The sequence below is a fragment of the Geotrypetes seraphini genome, chromosome 1, assembly GCF_902459505.1.
Source record: "Geotrypetes seraphini chromosome 1, aGeoSer1.1, whole genome shotgun sequence".
NCBI lineage: Eukaryota > Metazoa > Chordata > Amphibia > Gymnophiona > Dermophiidae > Geotrypetes > Geotrypetes seraphini.
Window position 1 is genome coordinate 183,719,134 of NC_047084.1, and position 22,037 is coordinate 183,741,170.

Here is a 22,037-nt window from a genome sequence, read left to right on the forward strand (position 1 = left end):
GAGTAACATGTGCCAAAAAACATCCCTACATGCAAATATGGAAAAAGATGCAGAAATAATTTTTTTTTACAAGAATACGTGATATTGCAGGGATCTCAAAGTCCTTCCTTGAGGACCGCAATCCAGTTGGGTTTTCAGGATTTCCCCAATGAATATGCATTGAAAGCAGTGCATGCACATAGATCTCATGCATATTCATTGGGGAAATCCTGAAAACCCGACTGGATTGCGGCCATAAGGAGGGACTTTGAGACCCCTGTTATATTGTGTTTCTGTATTCGGGCCTCCTGGGTGTAATGCTTTGAGATCATGGATGATGCATTGTTCTACTTTTAGAAGTGCAGCAGCAATGAGGCCGGATAGTGTACATCGGATGGTACTGAAGGAATTTAAGGAAGTTCTGGCGGCTCCACTGGCTGACCTTTTCAATGCTTCTCTAGAATTGGAAGTAGTACCGGAGGACTGGAGAAGAGCAGATGTGGTCCCTCTCCACCAAAGTAGAAGTTAGGAAGAAGTAGGAAACTACAGGCCAGTAAGTCTGACTTCTGTGGTAAGTAAATTAATGGAACCACTTTTAAAACAGAGAATAGTACAGTTTCTGGAATCCAGTGGATTAAAGGACCCAAGGCATGTCTTGTTAGACAAATGGGTGACCAGAAAATTGAATGGAGGCAGTACGCTAGATGTGGTATATTTAGATTTTAGCAAAGCCTTTGACAGTGTTTCACACAGGCATCTAATAAACTGAGTACCCTAGGGATGGGCCCCAAAGTGACAAACTGGGTCAGAAACTGGTTGAATGGAAGGCGACAAGGTGATAGTGGTCAATGGAGATCTCTCTTAAGGAAAAGGAAGTTACCACTAGTGTGCTTCATGGTTTGGTTCTTGGACCATTTTTGTAAGCAATATTGCCGAAGGGCTGTCCCTGAAAGTGTGAATTATATGAGGAAGGACCTACCAAAACTTGAAGAATTGTCTGAAATTTGGAAGCTAAGATTTAATGCTAAGAAATGCGAGATCATGCATTTGGGCTGCAAAAACTCAAGGGAACAGTACAGTTTTTAGGAGGTGAAGAACTTTTGTGCATGAAAGAAGAGCGGGACTTGGGTATGGTAGTATGTGATCTAAAGGTGGCCAAATAGGTTGAAAAGGCAACTGTGAAAACTATAAGGATACTAAGGTGCAAAGGGAGAGGTATGGCCAGCAGGACAAAGGAGGTATTGATACCCCTGGTTTGGTTTGTTTACAACTCTGGTGAGACCTCATTTAGAATATTGTGTACAGTTCTGGAGACTGCACCTTTTAAAAGATATAAACAAGATGGAGTCATAATATGTACCAAGTTTAGCACTCCCAATCATTTTGAAAAGTTGGATGCTATGTGGCTCATAATCAAAACTTAAACACATCTAAAAACCCGCTCAAGTCGGCACTTGGACAACCTAAAAGACAGGTCGTCCAAGTGCCGATTATCAAACTGACTTTCTGGACGTATCCAGGGACTTTTTAGGCTTCTGAATGCCACTGTGTGCCCAGAGCTAAAAGGGGCATATCTGGAGGAGGTCTTAGGGCGGGATGTGGGCTGACCTAGACTTAGTCGACTTGCTGGGATAATCAAATGTTTCATGAGACTTCCTGGACGAAACTTATAAGTTGTGAGTTAGATGATGTAAAAACAGGTATAAGTGCCAAAAAGGTATCCAAAGTGATAAGATAACCACCGCAGAGACAATGTAAAGTCTCCCACACACTCCCCCAGTGATCACTAACCCCCTCACACTGCCAAAAATATCAGAATAAAAACATGCATACCTGTCTCTAGAACTGAAGCAGCCATTCAGAAGTGGTGTACGCCCACGCACCAGCATGCTTGTGCGCCGCTGGCATCAACGTGCCGGTAATCAGCAGGCAGCCGCCCTGCGAAACACCAGCGACCGTCACAATTAGGGAGTGTCACGGGCCCAGGCATTACCGCACTTGTGCGCCGGGGGCCCAACAAGCAGCCGTCCATCGACTCCAAAATTGCAGGTACCGCAAGGGAACTGGGATGGAATTTAAAGGTGCCAGGGGGCTGGGACGGAATTTAAAGGTGCTGGGGGGTATGTAAAAATGATGATTGATTGGGGGGGCTTGGATGGAATTTAAAGGTGTTGGGTATATATTAGTATACGGTTTGGTTCAGAATGGGGGTTTTTCTTGTTTTCCTTATCTAAATCTGGGGTGCGTCTTATGGTGAGGTGCATCTTATGGAGCAAAAAATACAGTATAAATGATCCGGACAAATACATTGGCTCTGCTGTCAATATTTCATAGCAACAAGAGGATAAACACTGAAGTACATGTATAGTCATATACGGTATACCTCCCTGTAGATATAGCATGAGCTCAGGAACATGGGAATGAACAGAGCGTATGCAGGGTACAAATAGCTGTGCTCTACTTTGCATAGCACACACATTGCACATTGTATTACCTCTATTTCCCCCTCTTCAGCTGCCTCCTTTGAATAATTCCAGCCTCTGTTGGGGCTTTCATTGTTTCCCTAGCTTTTCTTTTGATCCTATTAGTTTCCTCTAACATCACTACTCTGCATGCAGAGCCTTATGTCCTGCATAACATAATTGTTAAGTGTGACTTGGGTTTGGAAATGTTGAACCAAATGGGATCAACTTGCTGTATAATTAATGATGATATCAACTTTCTGTATAATTCATGATGATGTGAAAACCAAAGCAGCTCTTCATTAGCTTGTTGTTTGATGGCATTATATTTATTCATTTGTTAACAGTTAAGAATCAAAATCAGCTCTGCCTGTAAAGAACTCTGTGCCAGTTACTGAGTTGAAGGCCATAGATGAGTCAGTGACCTGAGGTTCCTTGTGCTGAGGAACGTGTAAAGGAATCCAGAGTCTTAAGCCAACAGTGAAGCTGATGGAAAATGTTCTGTACAGTTTTGGATCCATTCCTAAATTTTGCTGGAGACCTCAAGTGATACATATATTTCAATATATAATTTGTCAAATAGAGTGCAGTGGTTGAAAAGTCATAAAAATTCATTTTGCGTTAGCTAAAAGCTTCAAAATCCCCAAGTATGGACAACTGTAGTGACTGTGCCTAGAGACTGAGCAGCGAAAGCTTTTACTTAAAATATTTTTACCATGAATGGCTGAAAAAATTAAAACATTCAACTTGCTGTATTAAATCATAACCTGTTAGCAAGGTAAACACTAAACCCATTGACATGGTAGATAATTCAGGATAATATATTTTGTCTTATAAGCAAAGTATTTTCAGCATGTTCATAAACAGTTGATATTCTTTCCAGACATGGTGTGTGCATTTGTCTCTCTTCCTTTGTTAATAGTGAAAAATATAATGTAATACCTCATGATTCACTGGTTGCAACATTTCCCATAAAAATTCATGTGAAAATTTTCACTTCATGAATTAGGTCAAACTAAGTTAGTTGTAAGTGGTCCATCTTAGAAATCAGGTCCTTTCTTTCATCCTAAAGGTGATAAGCAGCCCAAGCCAATAATCTTTTAGTTCAAAATATAAACTAAATCAGAGTTTCCAGATATTGTTATGATTTCGGAAATAATTAAACTTGGTTATGGAAGTTTGTTTCAGTATAATCCAGGCCTATCATATCCTATTACTGTTTTGAGTGTTATATGTTATCTTTTTATTTCATTATCTGTAATTACCATTTTTATTTGAATATAAACTGAGATAACATTTTCCTCCAAAATAGGGGTTTATATTCAAGTATTCCTCTCTCTCCTTCCCTTCTTCTCATTCCCTCCCTCCTTCCCCTGAGGTGAACTATTTTGACCCCAGACTACAAATCGTTCAGAAAATAAATAAAAACCATGCTATTCAAGAAATCCTTGAAGACAAACTAACACCGCAAGACTCATCCCAATTCTCTGAAGCAACCTTCTCTACTCTTCAATTCCTCTTGAAATGGCCAGATAACTCCTTTTGTAATACGCCTTGAACCGCAAGATAATGGCGGAATAGAAATCACTAATGTAATGTAATATTTCTGCTGTTCCCTGTAATCTTTTGTATTTTTGTCTTGTCTATTCTATTTTGGGTCCCGGGTTCAGACTTCAGAGGCAGTGGCAAATAAATTTAACAACACAATCTAGTCGAATCTTCTATTTCTGCGTCTCATATACCTATGCAGGCTCAAGAGAAGTGAGGTGAAGAGCAGAAGGGCAGGGAAGAGAGGGAGGAAGAGAAAGAGGGTGGTTCAGAAAAAAAGTATATTATATAGGAATAGACTTTCAAATATAGAACATAAATTGGATTTCTTGTTCAATAGGTATGCCATTCTAGACAAGCAGGTTATCTCCCCATGGCCGTGAGCCATCTGCAAAAGGAATCCACTCTGGATTTTTTTCTGTGTCCCTCCTACTTTACTGTGAGCTCTACTGCCATCTCCAGTTTTTTCCTTCATCACGCGAGCCGGAAGGAGTGTTTCTGTTCTGCTCTTTTTCTTTTATTATTTTATTCAGCATTTTTCTTTGTTTTCGGTGTTTTCCATGCTCAGAGCTTTCATTTTCATTTCTGCCTGTGTAGAGAAGAAGTAGACTGCACTAGTATCTTTGGCCACCCCTGCGTTTATTCGTCACCAACTATTTAGCAGGGGTTCGAGAGCAGGCTGTTAGGCATCCTTAGGAAGCTGGTATCTCATGGTGTCAGCTGCATTTTCACCACCCCCTTTTCTGTAAGTATATCTGTCGGACCGCGGGGGTGGGGAAACGGTCAGGCTCTGTGTCTGTGCAGCCGAAGATCAGTATTGAAGAGGCATTTCCATCTTGAGGCAGTGTAAATAGCTGAGGCAGGCTGTAGCACATGTCGTGCACAGGTCACAGTGAGTAAGGCTGTTACTGTCTGTGAGGTGAATTGGGGGAGGTCTGAAATACAGTTTTTTGGGCATTTCTGAATGTTTTTCTGTGTTCCTCCACCTGAAAAATCCTAATTTCGCTGTTGTTTTATTTTTAGTAAGTATGTTTTATTAGGGTCTTTAGGTGCAAATTTCTTAACGGTGGTCATCTTGGATTTTAGCAAACTTTTTTTCAAAAGTTTCCTGCACTTCCAAAACTGTAATTTTTGACTCAGAACTGGTTGGGATGGAGTCCTTGGGCTCTTCTAATCCAAATTCATGTCAAAATTGCGCACAAATTGTGCCTCAGGAGTGTCCTTGCATTACGTGCCTTGTGGTGTGAAACGGAGAGGTGAAAGCATCCAGCTTAGCCTTTCCTCTGACTAAGCAGGTGATTAAGAAGGTAGCTAGCCCATTGGGGTGGCCTTTTCTGTTTTCGGAGCCTGGTAATCCTGCCCATTCCGCAGGATAGGACACGGACGCCCTGTAGCCCAAGAAATGCAAGCTAAACTCATCAAAGGGTGACTCCACACTCCAGGGTCCAGAGGACTTATCAGCCTTTATGAAATTTTTATAGCAAGCCTTCTATGAGAGCCATGCTTTTCCTGCACAGTCCCGCTGTGCCTTGGACCTATCTCCTCACAGTATTGTCTAGCAAAGCACCTCTTCTTCACAGTCTGCCACTGTTGAGGACACGGAAGACCTTTTCCAGGATGATGATAATGACCATTTTGCAGATCCCTTATTTTCAGGAAATGTTTTTCTCCGTGGCTGGGGACCCAGGAATGTATGCCGGCTCTGTGGATCTTGCTTTGGCTTTAGAACCAGGGGATGATCCCACAGTTCTATGTTTATTTAGATCTGCTGCCTTGCCAGATCTTATTTCAGAGTCTCTGCTTGAGTTGAATTTAGTCATTCAGCCAGCTCCTTCTACTTCCTTTTCTCTTATGTGTGAAGTGAGAGCTCAGTTCTTGGGTTTTCCCAGGCATCCTGATATTAATATCCTGATCTCAGAGTAGTGGGATTCTCTGGAGGGGGCTCTCAAAGTAGTGAGAGCCATGTCCCAGCTGTATCCTATGACACAGGAGTGTCAGCAGCTTTTTAGTCAGCCTAATGGATTCCTTAGTTGCTCAGGTTATTAAGCACACCTCCCTTTCGAGCAAAGGTGGCGTGGTGCTCAAGGACATGCAGGACCACCAAGTGGATGTTATTCTCAGGAGACTTTTTCAGGCAGTGGATTTGGGAGTCAAAGCTGCTTCAGCAACATGCTTTCTATGTTGCGCACTTTGGAGCATGAAGGTGTTGAGTAGTGCTGACCTGTTCACTGATTCACTTCAGTGAATCGATTAGTTTCCTTAAAAAATGGACTCACCGATTCAGTGAGTCCTGAACATTTAGAAGAGGAGGAAAAATATTGCAGTTTCTTGCCAGAGGTGCAAATTTACCTTTTCTTACTCTTTAGTTACACTATGTGAAGAAGGAGCTTGTTGCGGGCCCAGTACTGTATCTCCTCTGACTCTCTTAAAGTAGCAGCAGAGGTGAACAAGCTGCTCCTGGCCTGCCCACCGGGTCTTTCTCTCTGCCACATCACTGATGTCACAGCAGAGAGAAGCCCTGGCGGGCAGGCCTGTTCACTGTTGCTGGTGTTTTAGGAGGCCCAAAAGTTGAGGTCTGACGGGAGTGGGGGGTGTCAATTGGGAAGTGCTGCACAGGGGGTGGGAGAGAGGAATTCCCTTTTCCCATGTATAATCTTGCCACGCCGACCATGTCAGCATTGAATCTCGCCATGTCATGGTATCGGCAGCAATTCCCACATGCTGCCTGCTGCTAATCAGAAGTTTCTCCGTAGCTGAGGAGAGACTTCCGGGTTAACGGCAGGTAGCATGTGAGAGCCACTGCTGATACCCGACAAAGCAAATGGAGTATAGGGGAGGAGAAGAAGGAAAGTTAGTGGTACAAGGGCAGGGGTGAAAGAAACTTCAGGAAGTTAAGCTGGTGGCACAGGGGTAGGGAAGGGATAAGAAGAAAGAAAGTTGGTGGTACAGTGGGAGGGGAGGGTGAGAGGAAGTTGAGATAGTAGAACAAGGAGAGGAGAAGGAGACATGCATGGTGATGGGAGAGGATGAAATTGCACATAATGGAGGGAACGAAGGGAGAAATGGTGCATGGAGGGGAATAGAGAGATTTGAGGTAGGGCACAAGTCAGGGAGAGAGAGTGATGGTAGACAGTGGGAAAGAAACAGAAAATATTGGATATGGCAATAGAAAGGAAGGTACAGAGATGAAAGATGAATGGTGAGCACGGGAAAGAAGAAAAGGTCAAATGGGCAGGAGAAACTGGTGAGCGAGTTAAATGAGTGAGTTAACAATTGCCCTTTTAAGGGCTAAATTTAAATTTATATTTCCGCTAATTTTTACCCAACCGATTGTTTTATCCTTATATGTCTCGCCTTTTCTATATTAATTGTAGTTCATCCCTACTATCCCATTGTTGTGTAGTCTGTATGTATCTGACTTTTATCCATTATCCCGTTTTTATAAGTTTCTATGTAATTTATTATTTGTTTTTATGTAATTTTATATTGTTAACCGCTTAGAAACCAGAATAAGCGGTCTAAAAAATATTTGAATAAGCGGTCTAAAAAATATTTTAATAAACTTGAAACTTGAAGACAAACAGAAACCAGAGCCTGGGACCAATATGATTTGAATAATAAGACGATCAGACAACAAAAGGTAGAAAAAATAATTTTATTTTCTATTTTGTGATTACAATATGTCAGATTTGAAATGTGTATCCTCTCATCCCCGCTCAGAAATTCAAGCTCCTTCCAATCCTTCTGCAAACACTTGAAAACTTGGCTCTTTTCAAAAATATAATCACCTCCCGCTCTCTGGTACCCTTGTCCCTCTCCATCTTCTTAGTTCCTCTCCTATAACCCTTCATTGTAGTTCCTTTCCTCCTAACTCTGTAAACCGTGCCGAGCTCTAGGCTTGCGGAGATGGCCCGGTATACAAACCTAAGGTTTAGTTTAGTTTAGTGTATTCTGCTAGATCTGGTCTTACCTAACAGAGAGAGGAAAAGTATTTTTTGTTTTGTTTACACCACAGCACCAACGTGGGGTTGGAGAGAGCAAAGGGGTGTGGGTGAAGAGGCTACAAAAATAAACCCGCCAGGCCGTTAAAAAAAAACCCAAATAAACACATACCCGATTGGGCAGGAAAAGTGAATTGAATCAAAAAATTAATTCAATAGGTCAAATCAAATCGAAAAATTTTTTTCCCTGAATTGGGCAGCACTAGTATTGCTATGAACATAGCATACTCAACTTCTTTTATCTGGTGTGGACTACATGGCTGACATTCTTCATGTCCTGGGTAAAGCATCCACTTATTCAGTTTCTGCTCATAGAATGTTCTGGATCAGATAGTGGGCTGGCGATTCCACATCTAAAGCTACTCTTACCAAACTCCCCTTTAAAGGGCAGTTATTATTTAGCAAAGGCTTGGATGTTCTTATGAATTTTGTGGTGGATACTCGCCTTAAGACCCTGCCTGATAGTCCTCTAGAACCTCTAGAGTCCTTATTTGCCAAAATGTTCTTTCTTAATCTATTTCCATTATCAAAAATAAGAGCATTTGAAGTTCTTTCAAAGAATTTGGAATGAAAAAAATCTGATGCTCTTATGAGAACTCCTCAAATTCATATTTCACAGTTGCTATAGGGTCCCTTTTAGAAAGCCATGACACCAAAGCCCATAGGAACTGAACAAGTTTCGGTACATTTAACATTGCATCGCTACCATGGCTTTGTAAAAGGGACCCTTAAGTGATAATTTATGGAATTTTTATTTTTTTTAAATGGTCAACAATATGTGGCTTTGTTAACTTGTACATTTTTGTTTGTTTTTTAGAAGAATATCTTAACCGAAGTTAATCAGAATAATGACAACTGGAGATATAAAAGGGTGTTTACGCAAGTTAGAACAAGGACTTCGGTTCTTAAATTATCCCAAAGATGTTGATTATAAGGGGTAAGAAGCAGTAAAACAGTTGTTTTTAAAGCATCAATAATGTTATATGTCATTTTATGTTCATCATCAAGAGAAAAAAATATGACAACATGGCTTTGTTTCCTTTCTTTTTTTTCTTAAAATATTATGCAGGGTAAGAATTCACTTGCTTTATCATGAATGTACTCTGGTTATTAAAGATTCCCTCCTTGTATGTTTGATTTTGTTTATTGACAGTTTGCTGTTGCAGATTTACTGAGCCAGTACAAGCTGTCCTTAATTTACTTAAATCCAAAAATGTGGGAATAGCTAAGTAGAGCAATCTTCCAAAACTATAGATGCTTACTGGAAAGGAGAAAAATCAATAAAAGAAAAATTTGAAAAAGTTGTATATAAATTGCATAATATGACTGAATAGAAAGATGTGGTGTTCTCATTATTGAGCTTACTTATTGAAACATAAGACCTGCTGATTCCAGAGGAACATCAAAGCTGACGTCAAAGGGAAGACTTCCGGGTCAGCCATGTGCAGCATTTAGAAACTGCTGCCTGTGGCTTTGTGAAGAAGCAAGTGCTTTTGGAAGGCAGGAAGAAGGAGGTCTACTTGGATGGTTCTTGTACATACCTGCAGGAGGGGATCACAAACTTGGGACACAGAATTGTTGAACATGGGGGTGGGAGAGTAATAAGGTAGAGATGAATGGGGAAGAGAGAGGGAAGGGTGGGACAGATTGAAAGGGATGCATAAGGGAGGAATGTTGGACATGGTGGTGGAGGGATTGGAGGAAGAGATGGGGCTGGAGAGAGGTGATAGAAGGAGAAATGTTAGGCATGGGGCTGGTGAACAGGGGCGAAAGATGCTGCACATGGTCCGAGGAATGAGAGAGGGAGAAATGTTGGATGGGGCAGTAGAGGGGGTGGGAGAGGTGCATCCTGGATCCCTCTCTTTTCCCCATTCTCTTTACAGCAAGGGAGGGAATGAGAGAAAGAGAGATGGTAGATAGTGAGAGAGAGAGAGGGAGACAAGTTGCACATGGGGATAGAGGAGAGACAAAGAAATGATGTGCATGAGTGAGGAGGGGAAAAAGAGGGAGAATGATCCAGAATAGAAGGAAGTGAGGATGATGTATAATGGGAGGGGAAGGGAGAAATGCTGACCATGGTAGGAGGAACCAATGGACATCAACCGCTTGAAGAAGAATTTGCAGAAGACAGGAAGCAGGAAAAAGAGAAACTGGAGCCAGCTTGATGGAAAAATAAATCTCTAGACAACAAAGGTAAAAAAAGGAATTTATTGATTGAAATATGTTAGCTTTGGGAAATGTCTATAGCAGATGTCTTTGTATTGTGTTTCAACAGAAAAGAAAACGCATTTCTGGTTTTATTTCTCCAATGTTGAAGTACTTGCTGTATTTGGGGGGATCTCCAAGCACCGCCAGCTGAGGACCTCCTCCAAAGGTGGCCAGAACTGCCTTCTACCATCCTTGAGTCACTGAGGTGCCAGCAACTGTGGCTTAGAGATGTTGCTGCTGCCTGCCAAGCTTGTTAAAATGAATTTTTGTCCACCTTCACAGGAAGTCTTCAGCTGACATAGCTTGAGGATTCTCATCAAGTGGACTATTTATATTTTATATTTACATTAGAGGCTCTGACAGAGACCCATTTACAAAGTATGTATTCTTCCCAATTAATATTTCCAAATTAATAAAGTGTCTTTGCTTATTAGTCTCTACCAGAGCCTTTAATTAAGTAGCATAATTAAATGAAATAACTACTTCTGAAGTTTATGGGGATAGGTGGGGACAGTAGATATTACTTGAGGGGACGCATTTGATTCCAGTGGGAATGGGTGGGGATGGTTTTGATTTCTGTCCCTGCGCAACTCTGTATTCCAGTGCTTAACTATTCTTTAAGTGAAAAATATTTCTTCCTATTTTTGTTCTAAAAGTACTTCTATTCAGTTTGATTGATTGTCTAAGGTCTTTGTACTTTTTGAAAGAAGTAAAAAAAAAAATTGATTCACTTTATCCATTCTAAACCACTCAGGATTTTGTAGATCTCAATCATATCCCCCCTCAGCAGTCTCTTTTCCAAGCTGAAGAGCCCTAACCTCTTTAGCCTTTACTCATATGAAAGGAGTTCCATCCCCTTTATCATTTTGGTCATTCTTTTTTTAAACTTTTACTAATTCTGCTATTATTATTATTATTTTTTTTTGAGATGCAGTGACCAGAACTGAAGGAATACTTAAGGTGAGGTTGCACCTTGGAGCGATAGAGAGGCATTAAAATATTCTTCATCTTGTTTTCCACCCCTTTCCTAATAATTACTAGTATCCTCTTTGCTTTTTTGACTTCCATCATCAAAAACTGTGCAGAAAATTTCAGTGTACTGTCTACAGTAACACCTAGATCTTTTTCATGGGTGCTGACTCATAAGTTGGACCCTAGCATCAGGCAACTATGGGTCATACTGTTTTGAATAAGTGGGTTGGTCCCCTTCTACAACAGATGGAGATAGAGAAACTGATCTTTTCCAGTGAACTCACTGAAATTACATTACATTACATTACAGATTTCTATTCTGCCTGTACCTTGCAGTTCAAGGCGGATTACAAAAGATTTGACTGGACATTTTCCAGTGAAGATATAATTTTTTTTTAATTATTATGACAGCGGAGAGATAGCTGGGTAGATTCCGAGGGGAACTTACGAGTTGGATAGTAAATTGACATTGCAGGACTGTATGATATAGACAGATAGATTACAGTTAGAGTAGGTAAGGTTACAAAACATTTCAGGGATCTGTTTATTTAATTGGTGTTTTGGGGAGGATTTTTTAGGGGAGAATTATCTGGAGGTAAGGTGAAGGGGGGTTAAGATGTTTGGATGAATTTTTTGAAGAGCAGGGTTTTGATTTCTTTTCGAAATGTTTTGAAGTCGTCCGTTGTCGTCAGTAGGTTGGAGATGATATGGTTGAGTTTTGCTGCTTGTGTTGCCAGAAGGTTGTCAAACATTTTCTTGCGCTGTGTGCCTTTGAGTGGGGGGAAGGCAAAAGGGTTCGGGGTTCTTCTGTGTCTTGAGGTGAAGATCTGGTTTAAGCGGTTATTTAGGTAGGAGGGGGAAGAGCCTTTTAACACTTTGAATAATAGGCAGTAGAATTTGAATTGAATTCGTGCTTGTATGGGTAGCCAGTGAGAGTCTAAAAAGGCAGTTGTAATGTGATCATGTTTTCTCAGGGAGTAAATCAGAGGAAAACTCCAGTATGTAGCGTATGGTAAATTGTTCAGGCCTGGCCTATTTTCCCACTCTTCAGGCCAAGGCTGCACTGCAAGGTTGAGCTTAATGGCCGTTCCCAGGTTACCTGATCTCTGGAATGGACCTGGTTGAGCATGGTTCTGCTGCCCACAGTCCAGCTTTTTAGCATCCACAGGGTGAGGTGTTTGCTCAGTCCTGTGGGATTGTGCCTGAGGGGTGTGGGTCCCCATTCCCCTCCCTTTTTCACCTGTACACTCTTTTTGGCATTTTTCTCCCAGAATCCCCCTGTAGCTCCCAGGCAAAAAAAAAATCTTATGTAGTTTGCCTACTTTAGCTTTATTCCCTTGTGAGGTGAATAAAGATAATTGAATTTTTTAAAAAATGTGCAGCAGATATTGTGCAGTCTGCAAGAGCTGGCAGCTTAACACAGCTGCCAGTTCTGTCTGACCTCCTGTAAAGAGCCATTTCTGACCACAGCTGCCTGTCATTCTACTACTACTGCTTTTGACCAGATGGAGCCTTTTTAGCTCCCATCAAGGCTTGGAAGGGTGGGAGTTATATCTCTTCTGTCTGTGAAGGGGGTCTCAATGTAGCTCCTATGTACCCCTTGCTCTAGAGCTTAACCCAAGGTTAAGCAAGTCCTGCAGGTAGAGACTGGCTCCTCATCCAGTGAAGGGGTTCCTAGGGGCCTAATTCCAGTGGCCAAGTGCTGCAAGGGGGTTAGAGGGGTTTCTTACACCCTGAGTGGCTCAGTAGATCCTGGAGTATCCAGGATCTCTCTGACCTCCTGCCTCTCTCAGAATCTGATTTTGAGGAGGATTCTCCTTCAAGAGATGAAAAAGTAGAATGTTCTTGTGTGATCTCAGTTTTTCCATTGGAAGAAGCATAATAATAATAATTTTATTCTTATATACCGCCATACCGAAAAAGTTCTAGGCAGTTCATAACAAGGTGAGCTAATACATGGGATACAGATAAAATACAAATTAGAATAATGGACTTAAAAACAGATAAAGACAGAAAGCATTTACAATATAATGCAGAAAATACCGGCATGGCAGGGAAAGAAGTAATACATAGAACAGATAAAATACATCAAGTTGAATATAAGGAACTTGATTGAAAAAATGAAGCAGAATGCATTAAGATACCAGCCTATCATCTAATAGTCTTTCCAGTGCAATAGCAGAAACATTCTAGACCAGTGGTCTCAAACCCAAACCCTTTGCAGGGCCACATTTTGGATTTGTAAGTACTTAGAGGGCCTCAGAAAAAATAGTTTGTCTTATTAAAGAAATGACAATTTTGCATGCGGTAAAACTCTTTGTAGTTTATAAATCTTTGCTTTTGGCTAAGTCTTAATAATATTGTAATTTATAGCTAAAGAGACATATGATCAAGAAACTCTTTTATTTTACTTTTGTGATTATGATAAACATACCGAGGGCCTCAAAATAGTACCTGATGGAACGCATGTGGCCCCTGGGCCATGAGTTTGAGACCACTATTCTAGACATAGGGTTATTTCCCTTTACCTGCATGGACTGCAAAAGAGAACCATTCCAGGTTTTCCACTCTGCCTCTAGGGTACTTCACAGGCTAGCTTAGCTCCTCCCATCAGTCTTTCTCTTCTGCATGGCTGCTGGTGTTAGAGTTCTGCTCTCCCACATTAATTATTTTTAATTCTGTGTAGTTTTGTTACCTTTCACGGTTCTTTCACGTGTCAAGCACTTTTAACGGCTGCCTGTTTGAGAATTCACAAACTTTGGTCTGTATCTGGCAGGCTGATCCTTTCCGGTCTGCTACCGTGTTTCCCTGATAATAAGACCTATTCTGAAAATAAGCCCTAGCAGGATTTTCGGGGTAGGTCTTAATATAAGCCCTACCCCTAAAATAAGCCCTAGTCCCAGGATTCGTCGACAGTGTTTCTCAACTACTTCAAACTAAATACCCCCAACCACAGACCTCCCAAGCTCTGCCCTAAACCCACCCAATCTCTGCCCCAGATCCTGCCCCCTTTAATAATTGTAATGCAATTTTTCCTTTCATTTTTCATATACATACAATACACACAGCAGATATAAACTCTCAAAACTGACACATTTTGATCACTAAATTGAAAATAAAGTAATTTTTCCTACCTTTGTTGTCTGATGATTTAATTAGTTTCTGGTCAGACTTACTTCTGACTGCATCCAACATTTCTTTCACAATCCAACCCATCTCTTTTCCCTCTGCTTACCCTCCCCAGATCCAGTGTCAGTTCTCCTTTGTACCTACCACCACCTTTGTTCTAGGTCTCCCTCTCTCTCCCTCCTCTGTTATGATCTTCCATCTCTCTGTTCTTCCTCAGGGTCTCTCCCCCTCTGTCTTTTCTGTCTGCACCTCCCATAGTCCAGGATCTGCCTCCTGTCTTTTCCCTTTGGTTCAGGCCTCTCTCTCTCTCTCTTTTCTGCTTACAACCCCCCCCCCACCCCCGCATTTGTTCTCCTTTCTTCCAGGTCTTTCTCTGCTTCTCTCTCTTTCCTTCCTCCCTAGTCCAGAATCTTTCCACCTCTCTGCAGTCTCTTTCTCTCTTTTCCCTCTATACCAGTGTTTTTCAACCGCTGTTCCGCGGCACACTAGTGTGCCGCGAGATGTTGCCTGGTGTGCCGTACGGTCAGGGCCGCCATCAGGGCAGTACCACCAGTCTAGGGAGAGGGGCGGTCCGCCCCACGTGGACAGGAGAGAGCTGGACGGGGGACCCGCGGAGTTCAATACATCTCGAGCCGCGAGGCTCATCTTCTGCTTCCTGCCTGCCCTGCAGCTAACATATAGCCGATCGCAAGCGTTCCCCGATGTCAGCGCTGACGTCGGAAGGAGGGCTTAAGCAAAGCCTGCCCTCCGACGTCAGCGCTGACGTCGGAGAATACTTCCGTTCGGCTATTTGTGCGCGGCAGGGCAGGCAGGAAGCAGAAGACAAGCCTCGCGGCTTGAGCTTCGTTTTGCTGAGAAAGTTGCAAAGATGGGCTGGGAGGCAAACACGGAACACAAAAGGGGGGAGGGAGTGCGTTTTGGACACAAGGCATGAACTTGGGAGAGAGGAAGAGAGGGAAAGAGATGCTGAGGTGGGGGAGGGAATGCGTTTTTGGACACAGAAGAAATGGACTTGGGAGAGAGGAAGGGAGGGAAAGAGATGCTGAGGTGGGGGAGGGAATGAGTGTTTGGACACAGAAGGCATGGACTTTGGAGAGAGGAAGGGAGGGAAAGAGATGGTTGTGTACACGGGGAATAGAAGAAAGGAGAATTTTTGGTCATAGGGAGGGAGTGAGGTACAGATAGTGGCATACCAGGGTGGGGGGGGGGCGGTCTGCCCCACCCCGGGTTTACGTCCCAAGGGGGTGCACAGCTGGCCACCCTCCAGTGTTGTCCCTAGGCCGGCAAACTGCGGCTCTTTAGCCACTTGAGTGCCACCGCCGCCATCGGGAACAGGCCGGCGCCAAGTTCTCCCTGCTTTTCCCTGTGGGGCCGGCCAACTCTCGCCACTCGCGTCAATTCTGACGTCGGAGAGGACGTTCTGGGCCAGCCAATCGCTGCCTGGCTGGCCTAGAACGTCCTCTCCGACGTTAGAATTGACGACGGGTGGCGAGAGTTGGTCGGCCCTGCGGGGAAGAGAAGCAGGGAGAACTCGGTGCCGGCCTGTTCCCGATGGCGGCAGTGGCAACCTATTCCCCAGTGGCGGTGGCAGCATTATAAAATACTTTCTTTGTGTTTATTTGATTCCTATATATTTATATATAGTCAATATAGGCACAGTTAAATTTTTTAACTTTTTCTAATGGTGGTGTGCCTCGTGATTTTTTTCATGAAACAAGTGTGCCTTTGCCCAAAAAAGGTTGGAAAACACTGCTCTATACATCCCCAAGTCCAACATATGCCCCCCTCTCTTCTGCCTTCCCTTTGTTTCAGGTTTCTCCTTCTCTCTATCTTCCTTCTGCTAACATTTTGAGTCCTCCCACTTTTGATCCAGGTCTTTCTGTCTCTCTCACTCTCATTGTCTTCCCACTCCCCAGGGCCTGGCATCTCTCTCTCGCTCCTCGATTCAGGGTGTTTCCCCTCTCTACCCCCTCTAGTCCAGCATCTGCCCTGTCTTTCCCCCCTCTCTTTTGGTTCAAATCTGCTTTCCTGCCCTTTCTCAAGGTCATTTTCTGTCCCTGTCTCCCAGTGTCCAAATCCAGCGTCTCTGGCAAGCTGGGGCCCTCGCGATAGGTGGGGCCTTACCTCTGCCACTTCCCACACCCAGCGAGGTCATCTTCTGTGCTGTGACTGCCGCTGCGCCCAATACGGTTCTCACTCTGCGCTCCTGCTCTTCCCCCCCCTAGTCTCACCTTTAAAAGCTCTGCCGCTGCTTATCGAGGACCAACAAGCTAATTAAGGCAGCCTGCAGAGCAAACCTAGCAGGCTGCCATCAGTTTCTGTACACGTTTCCTCTGCCGCAGTCCTGCCCCTGATGTCAGAGGAGGGATGGGACCGCAGCAGAGAGAACGTATGTGGAGACTGATGGCATCCTACTAGGTTCGCTGTGCAGGCTGCAGCAATTAACTTGTTGGTCCTAAATAAGTGGTGGCGGCACTTTTAAAGGTGAAACTATGGGGGAAGAGCAGGAGCGTGGACTGAGAGCCGTATCGACCGGGCCGCAGTGAGAGCCGTTTTGGGCCGCATGCGGTCTACAGGCCGTATGTTGTGCAGGGCTGATCTAAGTCCTTACTTGAGGCAGTGGAGGGTTAAGTAATTTGCCCAAAATATCAAATTGCAGCATTGGAATTTTAAATGGGCTTCCTTTTTCTCAGCTTGCTGCTCAAGCCAGTAGGCAAAACTTTTTGATGAGTATTAAGGGCACTTCTCATTGTAATAGCGCTGGTTGCTAAGTGCTATAGTCCTTTTAGAAAATTTAAATGGATGAAAAGGTATTTTTAAAAAATCTGCTCCTGATGAATTTTGATTAGTGAGATATCCTTCCACCAGGACCAAGCAAAAATGGTTTGTTCTTGACACTAACCCCCTCTTTTATGAAACTGCGATGGCAGTTTCTAGCATGAGGTCCAAGCTGCATGGCCCGTGCTGCTCCCGACGCTCAATGAGTTCCTATGATCGTCGGGAGCACCACAGGTTATTCAGCGTGGCTCCCCGCGCTAGAAACTGCTATCGCAGTTTCGTAAAAGAGGGAGTAAATTAAAAAACAGTTTATACTTGTGGAATACCTTGTCTCCTAAGTCCTATTGTGGAAAGTTTTATAGGACGTATGTTGCTTTTTGTTTTGTGATCTCAAAGCAAAAATTATCTCTGAAGCTGTGTATGGCAGATGCTTCGTATTTTGGCTTAAAGAAAAGAAAGAGTTCAGCTGGAGTTTTTCATCTAAATATAAATGAATGTGTTTTCTTTTCATTGATATCTGTGTTTATGAATATTTTACTAAGAGAAGAGGAATAAGTGCATTTGCTAAGGCTAAAGTGCTCTGTCTTTCTAAATAACCTCAAGTGCATTGACCGACCTAATAAATTAAAACGGATGAATAATGAAACAAATGGGATTTAATCCTTTTGAAGTTTCTTCTTTTTTGCATTATTATTTACAAATCAAAAAACATCACCATTCAACTGTAACTTCAATAAGAGGATGTATCAGGGAATCTGAAGGCTGCTTACAATATCTGCATGACGTGCAATACAGTTCCAAAGTGCTTCCTAGAATTTTTTTGGCAAAAAATAGAAAAATATTTTCTTAAATTATGGGTTATTTCTGTCTACCTACCAGGACTTTGTAGGAAGCCTCAAACTTCAGAGACTTAAACTCCTCCCCCTCTTACCTCATCACTGTCCCTGTAAGTATCGGTTTTACTTCCTACAAGCCAGGATGTACCTCATGTTTTACTTTGTGTAATTTCAGTCTTTGCGTTCGTACTTTTCACCCTCGTGCTGTGGAGGTTTCCTGCTGGGACAACTCTGACTGTGTGAGATCGCAGACCTTTAGAAAAGTCTGCTTCTGGGGGGATTCCCTGCTTGTCATTAAACCCCCTAGACTGCCTGCACATCAGATCGGGGCTCAGGGACCTTTCCCTTGGCAGCTTGCTCACCCCAGGTTTATCTACCAGTGGTTCGAGGGCAGGCTGCGTGGTTCGGTGGAGGCACACCCCGGATCAGAGCCAGACTACATTTGCATTCCTCTGCCTGGCATCTGTGTGGCGTATCCGAGGGTGGTGGAGGTGCCCGGCCTTGGAGGTCCAGTTGGTGGGGCAGTCAAAAGACTCAGAGTCTAGCTTTACTGAAGATCAGAGTCCAGTTTTCCAGCTTTACTGAAGACAATGTAAACCCAAGGCTTGTTGAGACTGGCAAAATGACTTTTTGCTATGCAGGAGTTAAAAAATGGAACTCCCTTGTGGGTCAAATATGAAACTGCCGTGTAAAGGGTATATTCAGGAAATTACTCAAGACACAGCTATTTGTAGATGCTTTCTAATAGTTAATAATTGCCTTTTGTGGCAAAGCTGATGAACTGTTTACGATCACTCTTATTATGGTTTTAGTCTCTAATAATGTTTTAATATGAATTTGTAGGATTATTTGTATATTTTGTAACTTTGTGAACTGTTTAGTTATAAATGGTATAGAATTTTTTTAAATAAATATTTGAGGCAGAGGATCTCCCTCGGAGCTGTTTCAGCTCACTCTGCAGTGTTTTCCAGTTAGCACATGGTTCTGTGAATACAGGCTGACAGCGTGAATCAGTGATTTTGGGGGGTCTTAAAAAGGGGGTTTTGAGTGGTTTCCCTGCATGCCCTACCCCACTCCTAAAATCTTAAAATTGACGTTTTGCGGGTTCTCTGTGGTTTTCCCGGGCTAATTTTAGTCAAAATAGACAACCTTGCCATTTTTCCCAATTTGATTTTAAAGTTATTTTTTATACTTGCCAGCTTTGTTTTTGAAAGAAAACCGCATAGATGGCCTCCCCAGGGCAGGTTGTCATGGATTCATGCCTAATTTGTGGTGGACACTGTGTGATGCACAGCTGTGCACCACGTGTGCTGCAGCCCACGAGGGGTGCAAGACTTGCCCAGTTTCTCTGCCTTCAACATCCAAAGAAGGTCTTCTAGTGCTGTGAAAATGGTACCGAGGGACCCTGGGGAGTGTACAGACGATGCTATGGTAAAAACATAAGCATGTCTCCATAAACTTCGTAAATCCTCCAATCCTCCTGTTACGCAGGGGTCAGCTTCCGCCACAGAAGATGGGTTTTCCCCGGATTTTGTTAATATGCTTTATGAGGCATACTTGATTAAAAAGTCTCTGCCTTTTGCTGGCCTCCGTGCCAATCACAGGGACCTCTGCTCCTGTGGAGTAAGGTCTGTTCTCTTGCTTCCCCTTGAGGGTGCCAGCAGGTAAGCCGGTAGTGCCCGCGATTGTGCCAGATATACTTTCCATACCTCTGCTTTTGCAGGGAGGGAGGGGGCACTGTGACGGTCGCAGATCTGGCGGATCTACAGGATCCTGATCAGTGTGGAGCCTCTGATTTAGGGGAGGATTCCACTGTGCGCAGATTTTTCAAGCACGCACATCTTGTGGATTTGATCTTTGAATTTCTCCAGGAATTAAAGCTTCAGTCTGAGCAGCCTGTCACTGCAAAATGTTCCCTCATGAGTGACCAGAGGCCACAATCCGCCTCTTTCCTGATCATCATGACCTCGTTTGGATTCTTACGGACATCTGGAATACTCCTGAGGGTCCCTTGAAATGTGCTTGCGGCATGACACGGCTTTATCCCATGGCAGATGCCTTTAACAAGCACTTTGCTTCCCTGAAGTTGGATTCCTTCGTTGGCACAGGTCACCAAGTGCACTTCTTTCCCCAGTGACAGGGGAGTGGTCCTGAAGGATGTTCAAGACCAGCATGTGGATTTTGCTCTTAAGCGTCTGTTTGTTTTGGTGACCACTGGTGTTAGGGTGGCATCGGCCTTTCATGGCCCGGGCATGCCATTCAAAGCTGCTCCATGATCCTGACACTGTGGTGCTTCGTGACTTGGATTTCATAATCTTGGGGGTGGATTATATGGCTGATACCTTGTATGACATCTTGAAAGTCTTTGCTAAGCTTTTCACCTGCTCCATTTCGGCTCGCAGCATGTTCTTGATCCGGCAGTGGTCTGGCAATTCGTTTTCTAAAGCAACCTTGAATCGGTTGCCCTTTAAGTGACAGCTCCTATTCGATCAATTTCTGGATGACCTTAAGGCCAGTGTAAAGGATCACAGGCTCAAGTTGCTGCCTTTGTAAAGATCCCGCTCTTCCAGGCATTCAGGGCGTCTTTACTTTTGTTCCTTCAGGCACTCTTGTCTGTACTCGGGTCCTTCCGCAGACCAGCGGTCCTCTTTGTGTGTTAGACAATGCTTCAGCGGTTCTTGACATATGCCGTCCATGGGAAGTCATCCAATGGCTCCTTCAAAGAAACAATTCTGATGTCAGGCCAGTGTCTTCCCTCCCCCAAATACATCGGATGGCGGTTGTCAGCTTTTTGGGCGGAATGACGGGCCATTACCTCAGACTGAGTATTTTCTGGATTCCCTGGCAGACTGCCCCGAGAAGGCAGTTTGGGTGCAGGCCACAGTCCTTAGATTACTAGATATTGTGGCCATAGAACCCGTTCCAGAGTGAGACTCAGGCTCCGAGAAAGGCTCCGAGAATGGTAGACTGATTCTGGACCTCAAGGTGGTCAATACAGTGCTGAAAGTGTCTCGCTTCTGCATGGAGACAGTGTGCTCAGTAATAGCATCGGTGGTACCAGGGGAGTTCATAGCCTCCCTGGATCTGACGGCACCCAGGACCTTCACCAATATGATGGTGGTGGTGATGGTGGCCCATCTTCACACCCTGGGTGTCCTGGTTCACCTGTATTTGGATGACTGGTTAATCAGAGCTCCCTCGGAGTCCGAGGGGCATCGGGTTTTTCAGCAGATGGTATATTTGATGCAGCGCCTGGGCTGGGTGATCAATTTCAGGAAGAAACATAGAAACATAGAAAGATGACGGCAGAAAAGGGCTACAGCCCATCAAGTCTGCCCACTCTACTGACCCACCCCAAGCTGATGTAGGATTTGGAGTACCTAGGAGTTTGATTTCACACGGGTCAGAGCAAAGTGTTCTTGCTTTTGTCCTATCAGGAGAAGCTCTGTCAGGTTATCAAGGGCCTTCTGGCCACTCTGATCCCAATGGCATGGCAGTATCTATAGGTTCTAGGGACCACAGCGGAGGTTCTTCTATACATTTTTCTGCTTTGGCCGCTGTTTGGCCAGGTCCTTCGGAGGATTTCAACTCACCCCGGCCGCGTCATTCTGGTGGCACAAGATTTGCATGGAAGGCTGTGGTACATGGATCGGATGTGGCTGCGGGTAGCATACAGTCTGCCCCTGAGTGTCTTTCCTGACCTTCTCACTCAAGCCTGGTTGACATGAAGGATCTGGGTCATTTTGCTCTTACGGCTTAGCTCTTGAGCACGCAACCTTAAAAATAAATAAATAAATAAAGCAGCTTGTCATAATTGAAGCTTCTTAGGTCTACCAAGTTGTCCATAATGTCGGCTTACGCTAAGGCGTAGAAGACCTTTCAAGTGCTGGAGTGACCAAGAACAGGTGGACCCTTATTCGACTCTTGGACCCTTATTCGACTCGTGGGCCCTTGCTTTCTCCAAGCGGGTCTGGATAAAGGCCTCACGGTGGCGTCTCTGCGGATCCTGGTGGACAGTCTATCTGGTTTTAGATCCCAGGATTGTCTGTTCTCTAGAGAGTTGCATCCTAATGTTACTCGGTTTTTACAGCAAGATCTTTGGGTCCAACCAACCGTTAAGAATG

At 43.7% G+C, this 22,037-nt stretch overlaps 1 protein-coding gene across 5 annotated transcripts in view; it reads left to right on the plus strand.

The window, feature by feature from the left end:
* The window catches only part of CEP44 (centrosomal protein 44), a 94,270-nt gene that overhangs the window by 21,671 nt on the left and 50,562 nt on the right, over nt 1–22,037 (plus strand). For 4 of the 5 annotated variants that reach the window (XM_033942650.1, XM_033942622.1, XM_033942612.1 and 1 more), the window contains exon 2: nt 8,808–8,927. The exons of the other annotated variant lie outside the window; for it this stretch is intronic. In XM_033942650.1, the coding sequence (XP_033798541.1) occupies nt 8,839–8,927 (89 nt within the window). In that variant the 5' untranslated portion in view covers nt 8,808–8,838. The remainder of the gene's footprint in view (nt 1–8,807; nt 8,928–22,037) is intronic. 5 annotated transcript variants of the gene reach the window in all.